The sequence below is a fragment of the Penicillium samsonianum genome, assembly GCF_028829775.1.
Source record: "Penicillium samsonianum strain IBT 33392 chromosome Unknown utg000001l_segment0_segment0, whole genome shotgun sequence".
Classification (NCBI taxonomy): domain Eukaryota; kingdom Fungi; phylum Ascomycota; class Eurotiomycetes; order Eurotiales; family Aspergillaceae; genus Penicillium; species Penicillium samsonianum.
In genome coordinates this window covers 4,352,137-4,366,083 of record NW_026643259.1, presented here as the reverse complement: position 1 = coordinate 4,366,083, position 13,947 = coordinate 4,352,137, and the positions used below count along the sequence as shown (strand labels likewise).

The window sequence follows — 13,947 nt, the reverse complement described above, 5'->3', positions numbered from 1 at the left end:
AGTGCATTTATAAATATCAAAAGGTTATACATAGAAAAGTCGTCTGCACAGTTTGAGCATTTTTTCCGCCTCTCTTTCTACTGTCTACATGTAGCTATAAAGCTGAGGAGAAGATATCTTAAAAAAGACTACCAAAAACACATACCAGGCCGTATAAGCGGCCGATTATTCTTGTACCATTGAATTGAATATTTTATGCTTGATTGTTGTCACAGGTCGTTTACTCTGTACTATACATAAATGAAGGGATATCGCAGCTCGCTAGGAATGTGATGGGTGTGGAATCTAGATATGCCAGGTTTTATCTAACACAAACCAATACGAAAAATGAAAATGAAAGGAAAGGACAGGGGTATGCGAGGGTTAAATGTCAAAAAAACGCCATCTATATTCACAACGGCGTGGTTTTAAATTCAGCTTCAACCAGAGTCAGGTTTCATCCGGTGATAGCTGACTGGGGTAAAAGAGCGCAGCATCAAGGCACAAAGCCTTCCATCTTCTTCCGAATCTCTGCCGCCTCCTTCTGCAGTCGATCGGATTTCTTGCGCTCATAGACAGCACGGATAACGCGGCGAGTCTGCTCTTCACCCTCAGAGAAGTTTGCCTTCGCAAGACCAACGACGGAATCAATCTGCTCAGGGGTATAGATGAAGTTCCAAGTAGACAGGAAATCATCAACTTCAGGGTCGATCGAGTTGGGCTGGGGAGCGAGGGGCAATTCTGGGTCTTCGGTTTGAGAGCTATCCTGTCGCATGGACTGAGCAGCCGAAAGTGGACGAATCTTAGGTTTGGGAGGGATGTTTGGTGCGGAAGGGTTGGGAATCAGAGGGAAGTAGATAACCGCGATGCCGGCATCTGGGCGCATCAGGTGAAACTCGGATTCAGAATTATCTTCGCTGTTGGGAGAACCAAAGAGGCGTTTGGATGGCGGAGGCTCGTCGTTCGAGGTTCGCTCTTCCGTGGTGCCGACCCAAACGTTGCAATAGCCCAGGTCTGTGCCGGACTTGGGTTTTTGATCAGCGGGCTGCTTTCCAGATTTGTTCTTGGCGTCCGCGAGTTTCTCCGTTAATTGCTCATCGGTGATGTTCTCTGGCTCGCGCAGGGCGTTCTCGGTATCCTTGAGGTTCGAATTTTTAGGCCATCCGGCGCCGACGGGCCAACCCTTGATACCACGTTGTCTGGCGTAACCATCGACCACAGAAAGCCAGTTCTCCTGCTTGACGTCTGCAGACGCATCAAATGCGACAATTACGTCGACATCGCGCCCAGGTCGAATGAGTGGGTAGATGGGCAGGTTGTTACTCATTCCCGCATCCATGAGACGCAGGTGCTTGTTTCGGAAGATCGACTCTGGACAGGAGTCGGGCAGCTGATCTTTCATGCCCATGACATAGTTGGGTATACCCGCAGGGTCGATGGGATGCACTTTGATCAAATCTCGGTTTTTGCCTTGAATGAGAGAATCGATCCCACCAAATCCAGCCAGGCCTCTGACCAGAGGCCGGATCTCCTTGTAATAGTGAGACAAAGTCGCGCAGAAAGCGCTACCCCAAACACCCATGAGCCCGGGAATTCTGATCTCCGGGATGGGGATGTTTTCGTCGGAAACCTCAGAGCGGCCTGCGTTGAAGTGACGTCCCATAGCCCAGGTGGGAATACCGGCGTTGAATTCTTCACAAAAGAATTCGTAAGGAGTGAACTCAAACCACTGGAACCATGCTTCATTTCGTGACTCTTTCACCAGCTGTTCAGGCGTTGGATGCTCCTTGGTCTGGTCGTTTTCGTGTTTGAGAACCTCTACAGGAATCTCATGTCGCACCGCCGTGTAGATGGGAAGCGGATGAGCCCCGTTGACCAAATTGGCTCGCTGGTTCGACAGCTTAAAATCCACATCGGAGACTCCCAGTTCTCCTCGCGGGACCAAGAGTCTTCCTGCGAGAAGCAATCCATAAATATCTACCAACCCAAAGTCCGCCCCAGGGTCACCTTTCAGCTTTTCCACAAAACCACTGAGAAGGTACTTGTTTGTCGGAGCAGTAGTGAGGAGATTAAGAGCTGCTGGCGGGAATGCAATGTGAACACCGAGACGATTCTTCAAATGGTCGACGAGCTTGTCGAAGTCTCGCTGCGCAATGGACGAATGATAAAGGGTCTGTAGCCAGCAGCTGCCACTGACACCGGCTGTGTAGGTAATACAGTCCCACAGCCCTGCTTCCTGTGCCGCCAGGTACGATCCGGTGCCTGCAACTAGAGCGCGCAGACCACCTCCCGAGCCACACATCGCAATAACCGGTACATCTTCGGGTTGGATGTCCTCCTCGGGTATGTTCAGGTAGGATGACAATGCTTTGACAACCTTCCGTTGCCGTTGCTGTCTAAATTCCTGCTCTTCGTCGCAGAGATCCCCACTTACTCGTACCTCAGCGTCGCGAAGAATCTCAGGGTTGATATCAGGATCCCGTGCCTCCTTCCAGATGTCGTCTGCCAATGAGCCGGGAGACAGGGAGAGCTCTCGCTGGAGCTTTTGGGCAGTAGCTGGTAGAAATCGTGTCCAGTCCGGGATGATGTAGTCTGTGATGCTACCCACATCTGCCCACTCACCGGAGGAAACAGTATGCTTAACCTCATCGAGCTTGTGGCCGATGTTGTTCCAGATGGATCCATCGTCCTTGCCCTCCTCGCCAAGTCTATCTGAGCCCGCATTGGACTTGCTAGACTCCGAATCATTGTTGTATCGTGTTCGAGAAGTAGTGGAGTGATCTCTTGATTGTCTAGGTTGAGACCATTCCCCCGCAGTGTATGCAGCTAGGGCAGCGGGGGGTACCGTCCACAGACGAGTGACCCTTGCAGCGCCCATTGTAGAGAGGAGCTTAGGACAGAGTAAGAGGCCTGCTGCATCCAGTGGGATCCATTGAAGGACACCCCAGACCCTGCCTGCCTTTTCTTGGAAGCCAGCCGTTAACAGCCCCCGGTGCATGACGTCGTATATTCACGTGATTTACCAGCACGTGACAGGGCCGGACTGGGCTGCAGGCTTCTTTCGGACTAGCGTGGCGGAGCTCCTTATCACTGGATGGAGCTCGGAGGGGACAATCAATCTATTCCATATGCCCCGAAAGGACATGAGGGGTCCTGGTGACATGTGATATGGTCTCTCTGGACTGATTTTACCTGTACTACATTTCTCTCGCAATTCACCATGGTGGCGCCAAGGAATACCGCCTACGCCGAGGAGAGCGCGGAGGTCGAGGTCCTGTATGCCAACCTAGAGAAGCTCAACCGACTCACGAAGAAAATACAAGGCTCCATGGTACGCCTGGAGACAGGAGGAAAAGTTGTCAAAGAAGCCATTGGTCCCATCTATAGCAACACCCAATCCCTTCAAATCACCAACAGCAATATCGACAAGGTCAACGACGCCATCGATCGCCTGCGCCAACCTCTCGATGCAAAGAACCGAGAAAGTGACATCATTCGCGCAGGGTATGTGTCTTTCTACTCTCCTTGGACATACAACCCTGAGTCTTTTGCTGACCGTTCTCCAGACCGCAGAGCTCCGGCCTCACGCAGTACCTGTCGGCGATGAAACGTGTTGAAAAGGCGCTGGTCGACCTCAACACAACAAACCTACGATCAAACCAGAATGCGATAACCGACTTCAATTCTCTTCTAAACACTGGAAGCGCAAAACTCCAAGAACTGCTACGGGGAGAACTGAGCCAGCATGCCACTCCGGTTGAGCCCCTACACTATCTGACCAAGGGTACGTCTATTATGACTTAAACGACCTAGATCAAATCTAATGCGCGACGCTTCTAGATCTCCCCTTTCCATCCATCCCCGAAGAAACTATCTCCCATATGGCGCCCTTGTGCTCGGCAGTCGGCTCCGCATCCATTCATGGATCTCAGCGCGGCAAGGGGGACAACCCCGCGCTGAAGGTGTATGCGGAGGTACGAGGACCATACATTGCATCTAGCTTGCAGAATCTCGCCATTGCATCCCTCAATACCGTCAAACGGCGAGCCACCGATGGCCCTTACAAGCAGGGTACCAATGGTATTGGCATCTACTCCAATGCGCTGGAGGCCTTTATAACTACTGAACATGGTATTATCGTGCAGATGTTCACTGGAGATCAGCAGGGCCTGGCGTTGCAGGCTACATTCTTCCCGGCGATGGGCGAATACTCCAAAACACTGCGTGAGCTCAACCAGTATATAAAGGCCAATCTGATGACGGACTGCTTCTTGGCTTTTGAGATCATCGAAATTGTGACTGCAATGTCCTATCGGATTGACTCCAAGGCCGCGGAATTAAAGAGCCTCTTGATTGAGGCTCTTCGGCCTGTACGCGAGACTGCAAAGTCGTCTCTTTCCGAATTGCTCGAGGAAACCAAGCGCAAAGCTGCTACCACGCCACTCCCACCGGACGGTGGATCGGTAGCTCTTGTAGAGGAAGTGATGAGCTCATTGGCCACACTGACAGGATACTCAGGTCCTTTGGCTTCTATCCTGACATCTTTGGGGGATGGAAACTGGCGGGCCAAGTCCCACACCGCCGGCTCGGCTCCTCTAGATGTAGGTCCAGACAGCAGCACACTTCTGTCGCATTTTATTCTAGATATGATCGAGGCTTTGATGACCTCCCTGGAAGCTCGAGGTCGGGCTTTCCATCGATCCAAGGCAGCGCTTGGTGTGTTCTTGTCCAACGTGTTCTGCGTGGTCGACCGGTCGATCCGACAGAGCCCAGAGCTTGCACGTTATTTGGGCACACCCGACAGTATCGCCCGGATCGACACTTTCCGCAAGCGCGCGACGTCTACGTATCTCGATGCATGGAAGGAAACATCCCAGTACCTTCTTGATGTGCAGTATACCTCCCGTGGGGCGCAACGCAATTCTGGCGGCAACGTGGATTCAAGTGCCATCGTCAAGTCCCTATCGTCCAAGGATAAGGATGCGATCAAGGACAAGTTCAAAGCGTTCAACGCGAGCTTCGATGATATGGTGTCTCGCCACAAAACCCTTCATATGGAGCGCGAGGTGCGCACTGCGCTGACTCGTGAGCTGCAAACCGTTCTCGAACCCTTGTATGCGCGCTTTTATGATCGATATGTGGAGATCGACAAAGGCCGCGGCAAATACATCAAGTACGACAAGGCAAGCCTATCGGTACAGCTGGCGCAGTTGGCTTGATTATCCTGGGCGAAGATTGAATTCACGAAGGACTGTCATTTATACGAGCTAATATCATAATAATGGATGCCACCACCAAGTCTACTTTCCCTACTGGTGGATCATCACCCGCTCTTAAAACATGTACATAACGTATGGTGTCATGTGACATGTAGATCATCTCCGATAACGTGACTGATAAGCCCCGCTAAAACCGGACTGCAGCAAAATTCCTTGCTCGCACATTGCCTTGTCCCTGTCCTACCATCCGTCCAGTTGCTCAATTCTTCGTTTGAGTGTCTCAGACAACCACCGACACAATGTCCGGAAGCAACGATGTCTACCAGACCCCCCTCAACTCGCGCTATGCGAGTAAGTCGGTCCCAACTGCCCCTCTATAAGAGGGGCAACTCCGGAAATTGTATAGATCAGAATTAACCATACTTCAATTGATCAGGCGATGAGATGAAGTACCTCTTCTCCCCCCGGAAGCGCTTCTCCACATGGAGACAGCTTTGGACCTGGCTCGCGGAGGCTCAAAAAGGTACGGGAGAGTCGGGCCTCGACCGAAATCGGAGGTAGTTGAAGCAAGACATCGAAATTGACTGAATCATGGCTACAGAGCTTGGACTTCCTATCAGCGCCGAGGCCATCGAGCAGATGAAGGCCCACGAGGTTATCCAGGATGCCGAGTTCGCCGTTGCCGCCGAGGAGGAGAAGCGCCGGAGACACGATGTCATGGCCCACGTCCACGCCTTTGGCCTGGTTGCCCCCGCCGCCGCCGGTATCATCCACTGGGGTGCCACCTCGTGCTACTGCACCGACAACGCCGATCTGATCCTGCTCCGCGACGGTCTCGACATCCTCATCCCCAAGCTGGCTGTTGTCGTCGACAAGCTGTCCCAGTTCGCTCAGCAGTACAAGGACCTTCCTTGTCTGGGCTTCACTCACGGTCAGCCCGCCCAGCTGGTGACCGTTGGCAAGCGTGCTTGTCTCTGGATCCAGGATCTGCTGATGGACCTGCGCAACCTCGAGCGTGCTCGTGATGATCTGCGTTTCCGTGGTGTCAAGGGTACCACCGGTACTCAAGCGTCTTTCCTGCAGATCTTCAACGGTGACCACTCCAAGGTTGAGAGCCTTGACGAGCTTGTTACTGAGAAGGCTGGCTTCAGCTCCGCTTTCATCATCTCCAGCCAGACATACTCGCGCAAGATCGATGTTGATGTCGGCAACGCTCTTGGTTCTTTCGGTGCCACCTGCGAGCGCATTGGCATTGACATCCGTCACCTTGCCATGCTCAAGGAGGTTGAGGAGCCTTTCGAGAAGGACCAGATTGGCAGCAGTGCCATGGTGAGTTTGCTTGTCCGTTGTGTTAATTGAGACTTTTTTGGCTGATAGTCTGTAGGCCTACAAGCGCAACCCCATGCGCTCAGAGCGTCTGTGCTCGCTCGGACGTCACCTGCAGAACCTCCCCAAGGACTGCTTGGACACCTACTCCGCTCAGTGGTTCGAGCGATCTCTCGTGGGTATACCTCAGGTTTCATTTAGAATCTTGTATTAACTTGTACTAGGATGACAGTGCCATCCGCCGTATCAGCATCCCGGAGCTGTACCTGACCGCTGACGCCTGTCTCATCCTTCTGAGTGAGTTTTGGAATTATTAAAGGCACGGATTATAGCTAATCACTACTAGACAACGTCTCCTCCGGCTTCGTCGTCTACCCCGAGGTCATCAAGCGCCACGTCAACGACGAGCTCCCCTTCATGGCCACGTGAGTATACTTCCAACCAATCTGATGGATATCGCTAACACCATATCTTAGCGAGAACATCATCATGGCCTGTGTCGCCAAGGGTCTCTCCCGCCAGGACGCCCATGAGGAAATCCGTAAGTTTCTGTCCCCTCATATCTTCCCATCCGAACCGGGATTCTAATGTACCTAGGTGTTCTCTCCCACCAAGCCGCCGACAACGTCAAGAAGCAGGGTAAGGACAACGACCTGATCGAGCGCATCCGCCGCACCGCCTTCTTCGACCCCATCATCCCGGAGCTGGACACCCTCCTGGATGCCAGCACCTTTGTCGGCCGCGCCCCTCAGCAGGTCGAGAAGTTCACCAGCACCGAGGTGGCCGCCGCCATCAAGCCCTACGCGAGCACCATTGCCAAGGGCGAGACCTCTGCCCTGTACGTTTAAGGTACCTTAGTACAGCCGTATTCTGTGTATCTATTAGAATGTGAAAAGTTATATAAAAAGACGGAGAGATATGGATTTCCTATAGAGGAAAGAGAAGGGAGTGACTGTGTATACAAATTGAATGCAAAGCATTATGTTCCACTTGTGGATATCTTCTGAGGGAAATTTCCCACCCCACTTCCCTGCTTCCCCGATGCCCCGCGCTGCAAATCTTCGAGGGGTTTAGATAGGAGGGGTCAATTTGTGAGTGTCATAGACACTTGGAGTGATAAGAGGGTAAAAACGTCATTCTAGAAGCGAAAATGATGTAAGAATATTCAACTCTTTTGCTGTATAAAAGGAACTGACAATTGAACCGCCCAAACATGAATAGGAGAGAAGATGGAAAAGCTCAGGCTATCAGCCTGCATGGTAATCATTACTATATGCAATAGAACGCTGTGGACATGCAATCGTAACAGAAAGAAATGCAAATAAAAAGAATGAAGAAAAAAAAGAAAGCTGTTTGGGTCAATTGAGTGCCGAACAACAGATATAGTCCGTAGAGAAAGCCATTGAAAAGGAGTAGCTGGCCAAGTCGAATCCAGCAACACAATGACAGTAGCAGGATACCCATCCGGAACTTCCCAATCGCCATTGCCAATAACCCGGAGTATCTCCGGAGCCACCCAGCGTAATCAAAACGGCAGTTGCAACAAATCAAGCCTGCCGTGTGGATGTATCCTCATCGCAATCTCTCACGGGGGCCAAAAAAGCGTATCCCTCCAAGCACAATGCATCTCGGCCCAAGATTTCTAACCTCTCAGACCCAAATATCCACAGAATCAAAAAGAAGCCAACTTGTCGCGCAAAAGGCCGCAATAGGCAAAATCCCCACTCCGGGAAAAGAAACGACCCAATCCAAGACGCAATCCATTCCCCCCCACACAAAGCGCCTTTAATTTTGTTCGGGTTGAGCAGGAGGGGCTGATTCGGATTCGGAGGGTAAGAAAAGGTCGCGGACTAGCCAGACGATATAGAGGACAGCCAGCACCCACAGTGTGGCCATGAGCTTGTATGTGGAGGAGCGCCATGTGACGCGACGGATGAGGCGACGGCCATTGGGACCTTCGATGGGGCCTCGACGAGGTGGTTGGCCGTTTGATTGACCGTTGTATTGGCCGCTATATTGGCCGTTGGATTGACCGTTGGATTGACCGTTGGATTGACCGTTGGACTGCATGAAGGGATAGGCGATGGCTTCATTCATCTCGCTGTGGGATATTCGACGACGAGACATTTGGGAGGATTGTGGATTCCGGAGGGTATATATTGCTTCCGAGGGGTGACGGTTTCTCTCCCTATGTATATGCCGGGAGAGGGTTAAGTATAATAGTCACCGGTGCACAGGTTGTCAAGGAATTGAAGAAATGAAGTTTTGAGGATTTGGAGTGTTTTTAGGGCAGAATTGATTGGTTTTTTTTTTTTTTTCAGGGAAATTGGTATTTTTTGCCAACGCACACAAAAAAGGAGGAGGGGCCGAACAATAGCCAGTCAGAGACAATAATTGCTAGACAACAGCAAGAGCTCGAAAAGGGAATCTTGAGTCTCCAGAAAGCGGATCTGTTGGACGGGCGAATGGGTAGCGGTGGGAACGTGGCCCGTTGCATCATCTTATGACTTTTCTCTCTCTTTTTCTTTCTTCTCTAATATAAAGGATCTCGGATATAAACAGAAGATTCTTCGAGCTCAAGAGCTCAAGAATTCGTCCAATTAAGAACAAAGAGTGATTGCGCCAGGAAATGCGAGATAGCCGCGGTGCTCGACAAGTGTCATTTTCTTAGCGATTGCTATTGAAAGGCTAAAAAGGGGGGAGGCAAGGGCAATGGGGGGGGGGGAGGTGACAAAAGTACCAAACGTTAGATTGTGCATGCACGGTCCTATACTCCGTAGACTGAGTCATATTGTGTACTGTTATATAGTTATATCTGATCTACAATTTCAAGGTATATAATATATATATATAAACGATCTGAAGTCATTTAAGAGGAAAACTAGGCATAGGTTGTTATATAGACATTATATGGTATATACTACTGAGCTATATCAATTATAAAGTGTAGTACACTATCTTATACATATGATTAACCTAAATTATCCCATTGTTCTCATTCTACGTCTCCTCGCGTGACGATGACTCATCAGTTAGTACCCCGAGGTCGAGGGCTGGTCGATATACAACATACTTCAATATTGACTGCGGGCTGGGGATTTATTATGAAACTGGTGGCTGAGGTCGGCTGAACTAGAAAGGACACCTAAGAAAGATGCCGGGTATATACTCCCGTATTGTCCCCAACATCCATTTGATATCTGGCATGTGAGTCATGCCTTAGGCCAGGATATGTTATGCCTGAGGCCATGAAATTATGTCATAGGCCGACTTTGGAAGTTACGGGTGAACGGACTTTTAGATTTACATAGTACCTTGGGGCTTAAGACAACACTCCTGTTAATATATTTATGAATAAAAAAAGAAAGAAAATAGACTATAAGCAATACCTCTGTAAATCGTAAGTTGCTTATTTCCTGTCGTGTGATCTTCCTCCGGTCCCCGGAGAGCGCAAGCGGAGAAAACCCGGGGACCACTCAACCTCGGCAGTAAAAACGTTCCGATGACTCTCATCACTCACACTTCCTCTTTCCACTTCTCTCCAGATAAAACAACTTTCTAGAAAACACATCACTTACTAGGCCATTTGGCCAACATACCCCCCACAATGTGGAAGCCTTCAGAAAGGCTGATGGATACCATCAGGCATTATGCCAGCTTCCCCGCAACCGGTGTCTCGCTAAGGCAGATGGTCCAATTTGGTGACCGTCCCTCAACAGGTATGAACTATGAACTGGTTTGGCACTGTCTCCAGACAATATCTAATTATCGTCTAGGTACCCTATTCCGCGCCTCTCAATTTCTCTCCGAGGAGCTCCCGATTCGTCTCGCACATCGCGTGCAGGATCTGGGTGAGCTGCCAGATGGACTCAGTGAGATGCCATCGATCAAAAAAGTCCAGGACTGGTATGCGCAGTCATTTGAGGTATGTGATTCACCCATTGATAATTGATCCCTGATCCATATACTGACTCGAATTCCAGGAAATCATTACTCTTCCTCGCCCCACTCTGACTCAAGAAGTGAAAGCACGCCTACTGCGACCAGGCCGGATGAACGGCGGCCCTTCAAAAATCCTCTCCGAAACAACTCAAAACCCCAGTGTGCGTGAAGGACAGTACCGGTCATCCGTGACCGCAGCCAATGGAGATGGCGTTGCAAAAGCGCACGCCGCCGCAGGCCGACGGTACTTTTTCCCCGCGGACGACCGCGGAGACTGGCCTCCGGAACTCAATGACTACAACCAACGATTCGCCAAGACCCTCCAACAGATCAAGCGACGCCACGACGGGGTTGTGACCACCGTCGCGCAAGGCATCCTAGAATGGAAACGTGCGCGGCAGCGCATGCAGATTGACTCCACGATTCAGTCCTTCCTCGACCGGTTTTACATGTCAAGGATTGGTATACGAATGCTCATCGGCCAACACATCGCACTCACGGAACAAACGCACGTCAAACACCCCAACTATGTCGGAATAATTTGCACCAAGACCAACGTCCGCGATATCGCGCTCGAGGCCATTGAAAATGCCCGCTTCGTCTGCGAGGACTACTATGGTCTTTTCGAGTCGCCTAAGGTGCAGCTGGTCTGCAAGGAGGACTTGAACTTCATGTATGTTCCCGGACACCTATCGCACATGCTCTTCGAGACTCTCAAGAACTCGCTTCGGGCGGTCGTCGAACAACATGGTGCCGATAAGGATGAATTCCCCGTGACCAAGGTTATAGTTGCCGAGGGCAAAGAGGACATTACGATCAAGATCTCCGACGAAGGCGGTGGTATCCCCCGGTCGTCGATCCCTCTTGTATGGACCTATATGTACACGACAGTGGAGCAAACGCCCAACCTGGACCCCGATTTCGACAAGAACGACTTCAAAGCACCGATGGCTGGATTTGGATATGGCCTACCAATAAGCCGACTGTACGCACGGTACTTTGGCGGTGATTTAAAGTTGATCAGTATGGAGGGGTATGTTCTTTCTCTACATTCATCATCTTTTATAAACCCTTGCTAATTGATCACCACAGCTACGGCACTGACGTCTACCTCCATCTAAACCGCCTCTCTTCGAGCTCGGAGCCCCTGCAATGACAATCACCTGTCATGAGAGACGGTCGGATCCGGATCACCACCTCGCACCGCCTGAACCACCCAATTTACAATGACCCGGAATACAAACCCACACCGTCTCGAGGACTGACACTGATGAATGCCCAGGCCCACTACGCTCGCATGCTCAGCCGAGAGGTCTCGGAGCGTAAACAGGTTGGGGACATGGAGAGTCTGTTCCACTCGGAGCAGCGGAGGAGAGAGGAGAAAGTGATGTAAGACGTGCCTCGCTTGGCTTAGCCTTGGCTTTGGTCTTGACTTCTACTCTGTCTTCTGATTGGTTCCCCTATATCTCTCACCTTGTCTCTTGCTTGTTTGATCATTTCCTCAGATTTGGATGGCTGTTGCATCTGTGATGAGCTGTTCCACCTAGAATGCGAAGATGAGTTCGCAAGTCGGACTTCAGTGCCACCGCGTTGCCTGAGACACTCGGGTAATATCCCAGAGATGGACAGAGGGGGAGAACACAAAAAGACCGCCAGAGAAGCTATTCGCTTTTCTGGATCCTCTCGATGATACCCCTTTTCTCTTTATTTTCGTTCTCCTCCTCCTCCACTCTGGGCTGGTGGTCCTGTCGTTGATTTGGCTTCTCTGTATAGTACTTTCTTTTTAGTCTGTTTTAGCGAATATAAATATTCTAGTATCATGTCACGTCTTTAGTAGTGGATAACCTATACGCAAGCATCCATTACAATAAGATTCAATATTCCAGATAACCCTGGAATCCAGCCCATGCAAGAAACAGCACGCTAAAAACAACTCGCTTCAATTCATAACTCATAGGTCATCATCCTCATCCTCCACCCTCTGACTCTGACGCCGACCAGGACGCAAACCCCTCCCAACCAACGAAGCGCCCCCTCCTCCTCCCAACCCAACACCCTCAGAAACCCTCGGCGAATTCGCCCCCGAAACAGACCTAGAAGCCGAACCAGAGCGCAAACCACCACCTTTGGCCTTCTTCGCATCCATCGACCTCAAATGCCCCGGCTTATGCCAATTATGATCGTTAATGTCCCCAATAACCTCCCGGTACCGACCACGAATGAGCGACCCTTCCCCGCCCTTCCCATCAGGCGCGATATAGAACCGTGGGTTATACAGCAGTTCTGCTTTTACTGGGTCGTTGGGGGCGAGATATTTTGCCAGGAAACGGCGGCGAGTTTGGGGGATTGTCTTGGTGGTGTTAGTTGGTTTATTGGTTATAATTGCATTGCAACTGCAATTGTGGCTGGGTTTGGGACTAGCACTGGATTCAAGGGAAGAACAGGACAGGGCAAGGTGTGGTAACGTACTTCTCGTGAGGCAAGCGCATATGTAACTAACAATTCACTGTCCATGAGGACGGCCAGTGCGGCGTGTTTTTCGTCGCGGAGATGTGAGTGTGTGCGGGCATCCTTTTCGAAGGCGGTTTGGGGTTCTGGTATGGCGTCTTGGCCGGCGCGGTTGTATGATGTTGTGAGGGGGTTTTGGGCGCGGCCGGTGAATCTTCCTGTTTGGGGTGTTAGTTTGTAGACTAAGCAGAGATGGTTTCGTAGTTGGACGTGATCACATGGAAGGAAGGAGGGATACATACCCGTGTCGGATCCATTTGACGTGTCTCCGTTCATGCCCCAAACATCATCATCATCATCACCATCACCATCATCATCACCATCATCACCATCATCTGATACAGAGCGGGATATTGGTATACCATCGATGTTTGGAAGTTGAAGTTGGGCACCTTCACTTCTGTCGTACATTGGTATACCGTCAGCACGGTCTATGTTGTCGAGTTGCATGCCACCATCAGATTCGGATTCAGATTCTGTGTCTGAGATGAGGTTCATGTATTGGCCGGACATGTTGAAGATATGGAGATGAAGTGTGAGTCAGTAGCAAGTGAAAAGCAGACCGAGACGGGTCTTTGAGTCAATATGTGGTTGGTGCGGAGTCGGAGATTGGATGGCGAGGTGCAACCAATCACTAGTGAGAACGGAAGTGATAAAAGGTCTCTGTGGTAGACTTTGCTTCACATCTGTCGTTGACAGAGAATTTTATGTATATCTCATTGTATGACCCCAGGATTGATCTATAGCCAGTGTCAGTTGATGAGAAAGAGATATTGGCGGCAAGTGTACGGGATACTGGTCATGTCGGGGAGAGGGCTTGACAGGGAAGAAAGTTTATCTCAATAAGGAGGTTTAAACGTACATGTTCTCGGCACTTCAGATAGAAGTCAAGATATAGACGCTTCAGCGTGTTGATGAGATAACCTCGTGCCCTCTTGGCGTGGGTCCCTATATTGTGGCCAGATTGAGCAGG

General features: G+C 50.6%; 7 protein-coding genes across 7 annotated transcripts; 4 read left to right on the top strand and 3 right to left on the bottom strand.

Annotated features, from left to right (window-relative positions):
• Positions 1-475: 475 nt before the first annotated feature.
• On the bottom strand, positions 476-2,857 carry N7471_001672 (putative phospholipase A2 (PlaA); the record flags this gene model as incomplete). The annotated part of the gene is made up of 1 exon (XM_057274393.1): positions 476-2,857. One exon carries the CDS (start codon positions 2,855-2,857, stop codon positions 476-478), a length of 2,382 nt encoding a protein of 793 aa, XP_057142572.1.
• Positions 2,858-3,112: 255 nt separating this feature from the next.
• Positions 3,113-5,198, top strand: N7471_001671 (EXO70 family protein; the record flags this gene model as incomplete). The annotated part of the gene is made up of 3 exons (XM_057274392.1): positions 3,113-3,483; positions 3,546-3,763; positions 3,820-5,198. Exons 1-3 carry the CDS (start codon positions 3,200-3,202, stop codon positions 5,196-5,198), a joined length of 1,881 nt encoding a protein of 626 aa, XP_057142571.1. The 5' UTR covers positions 3,113-3,199.
• A 224-nt stretch (positions 5,199-5,422) lies between these two features.
• ade13 (adenylosuccinase ADE13) lies at positions 5,423-7,513 on the top strand. The gene is made up of 8 exons (XM_057274391.1): positions 5,423-5,549; positions 5,635-5,721; positions 5,800-6,527; positions 6,583-6,699; positions 6,749-6,821; positions 6,871-6,949; positions 7,001-7,065; positions 7,122-7,513. The coding sequence occupies exons 1-8, from the start codon at positions 5,498-5,500 to the stop codon at positions 7,370-7,372; spliced, it is 1,452 nt and encodes a 483-aa protein (XP_057142570.1). The 5' UTR covers positions 5,423-5,497; the 3' UTR covers positions 7,373-7,513.
• A 796-nt stretch (positions 7,514-8,309) lies between these two features.
• Positions 8,310-8,651, bottom strand: N7471_001669 (uncharacterized protein; the record flags this gene model as incomplete). Its single annotated transcript, XM_057274390.1, has 1 exon — positions 8,310-8,651. The coding sequence occupies one exon, from the start codon at positions 8,649-8,651 to the stop codon at positions 8,310-8,312; it is 342 nt and encodes a 113-aa protein (XP_057142569.1).
• A 1,480-nt stretch (positions 8,652-10,131) lies between these two features.
• On the top strand, positions 10,132-11,622 carry N7471_001668 (PDK/BCKDK family protein kinase; the record flags this gene model as incomplete). The annotated part of the gene is made up of 4 exons (XM_057274389.1): positions 10,132-10,243; positions 10,301-10,449; positions 10,508-11,499; positions 11,559-11,622. 4 exons carry the CDS (start codon positions 10,132-10,134, stop codon positions 11,620-11,622), a joined length of 1,317 nt encoding a protein of 438 aa, XP_057142568.1.
• Positions 11,623-11,634: 12 nt separating this feature from the next.
• On the top strand, positions 11,635-11,859 carry N7471_001667 (uncharacterized protein; the record flags this gene model as incomplete). The annotated part of the gene is made up of 1 exon (XM_057274388.1): positions 11,635-11,859. The coding sequence occupies one exon, from the start codon at positions 11,635-11,637 to the stop codon at positions 11,857-11,859; it is 225 nt and encodes a 74-aa protein (XP_057142567.1).
• A 558-nt stretch (positions 11,860-12,417) lies between these two features.
• Positions 12,418-13,487, bottom strand: N7471_001666 (uncharacterized protein; the record flags this gene model as incomplete). Its single annotated transcript, XM_057274387.1, has 3 exons — positions 12,418-12,816; positions 12,936-13,132; positions 13,217-13,487. The coding sequence occupies 3 exons, from the start codon at positions 13,485-13,487 to the stop codon at positions 12,418-12,420; spliced, it is 867 nt and encodes a 288-aa protein (XP_057142566.1).
• Between the last annotated feature and the right edge of the window lie 460 nt (positions 13,488-13,947).

Excerpts from the sequence above, each read along its gene's own strand:
- ade13 (XM_057274391.1), top strand. The coding sequence starts at position 5,498 with ATGTCCGGAAGCAACGATGTCTACCAGACCCCCCTCAACTCGCGCTAT. Across the intron at positions 5,550-5,634 it reads CCTCAACTCGCGCTATGCGA|GCGATGAGATGAAGTACCTC; the intron begins GTAAGTCGGTCC and ends TCAATTGATCAG. Across the intron at positions 7,066-7,121 it reads GGACGCCCATGAGGAAATCC|GTGTTCTCTCCCACCAAGCC; the intron begins GTAAGTTTCTGT and ends TAATGTACCTAG.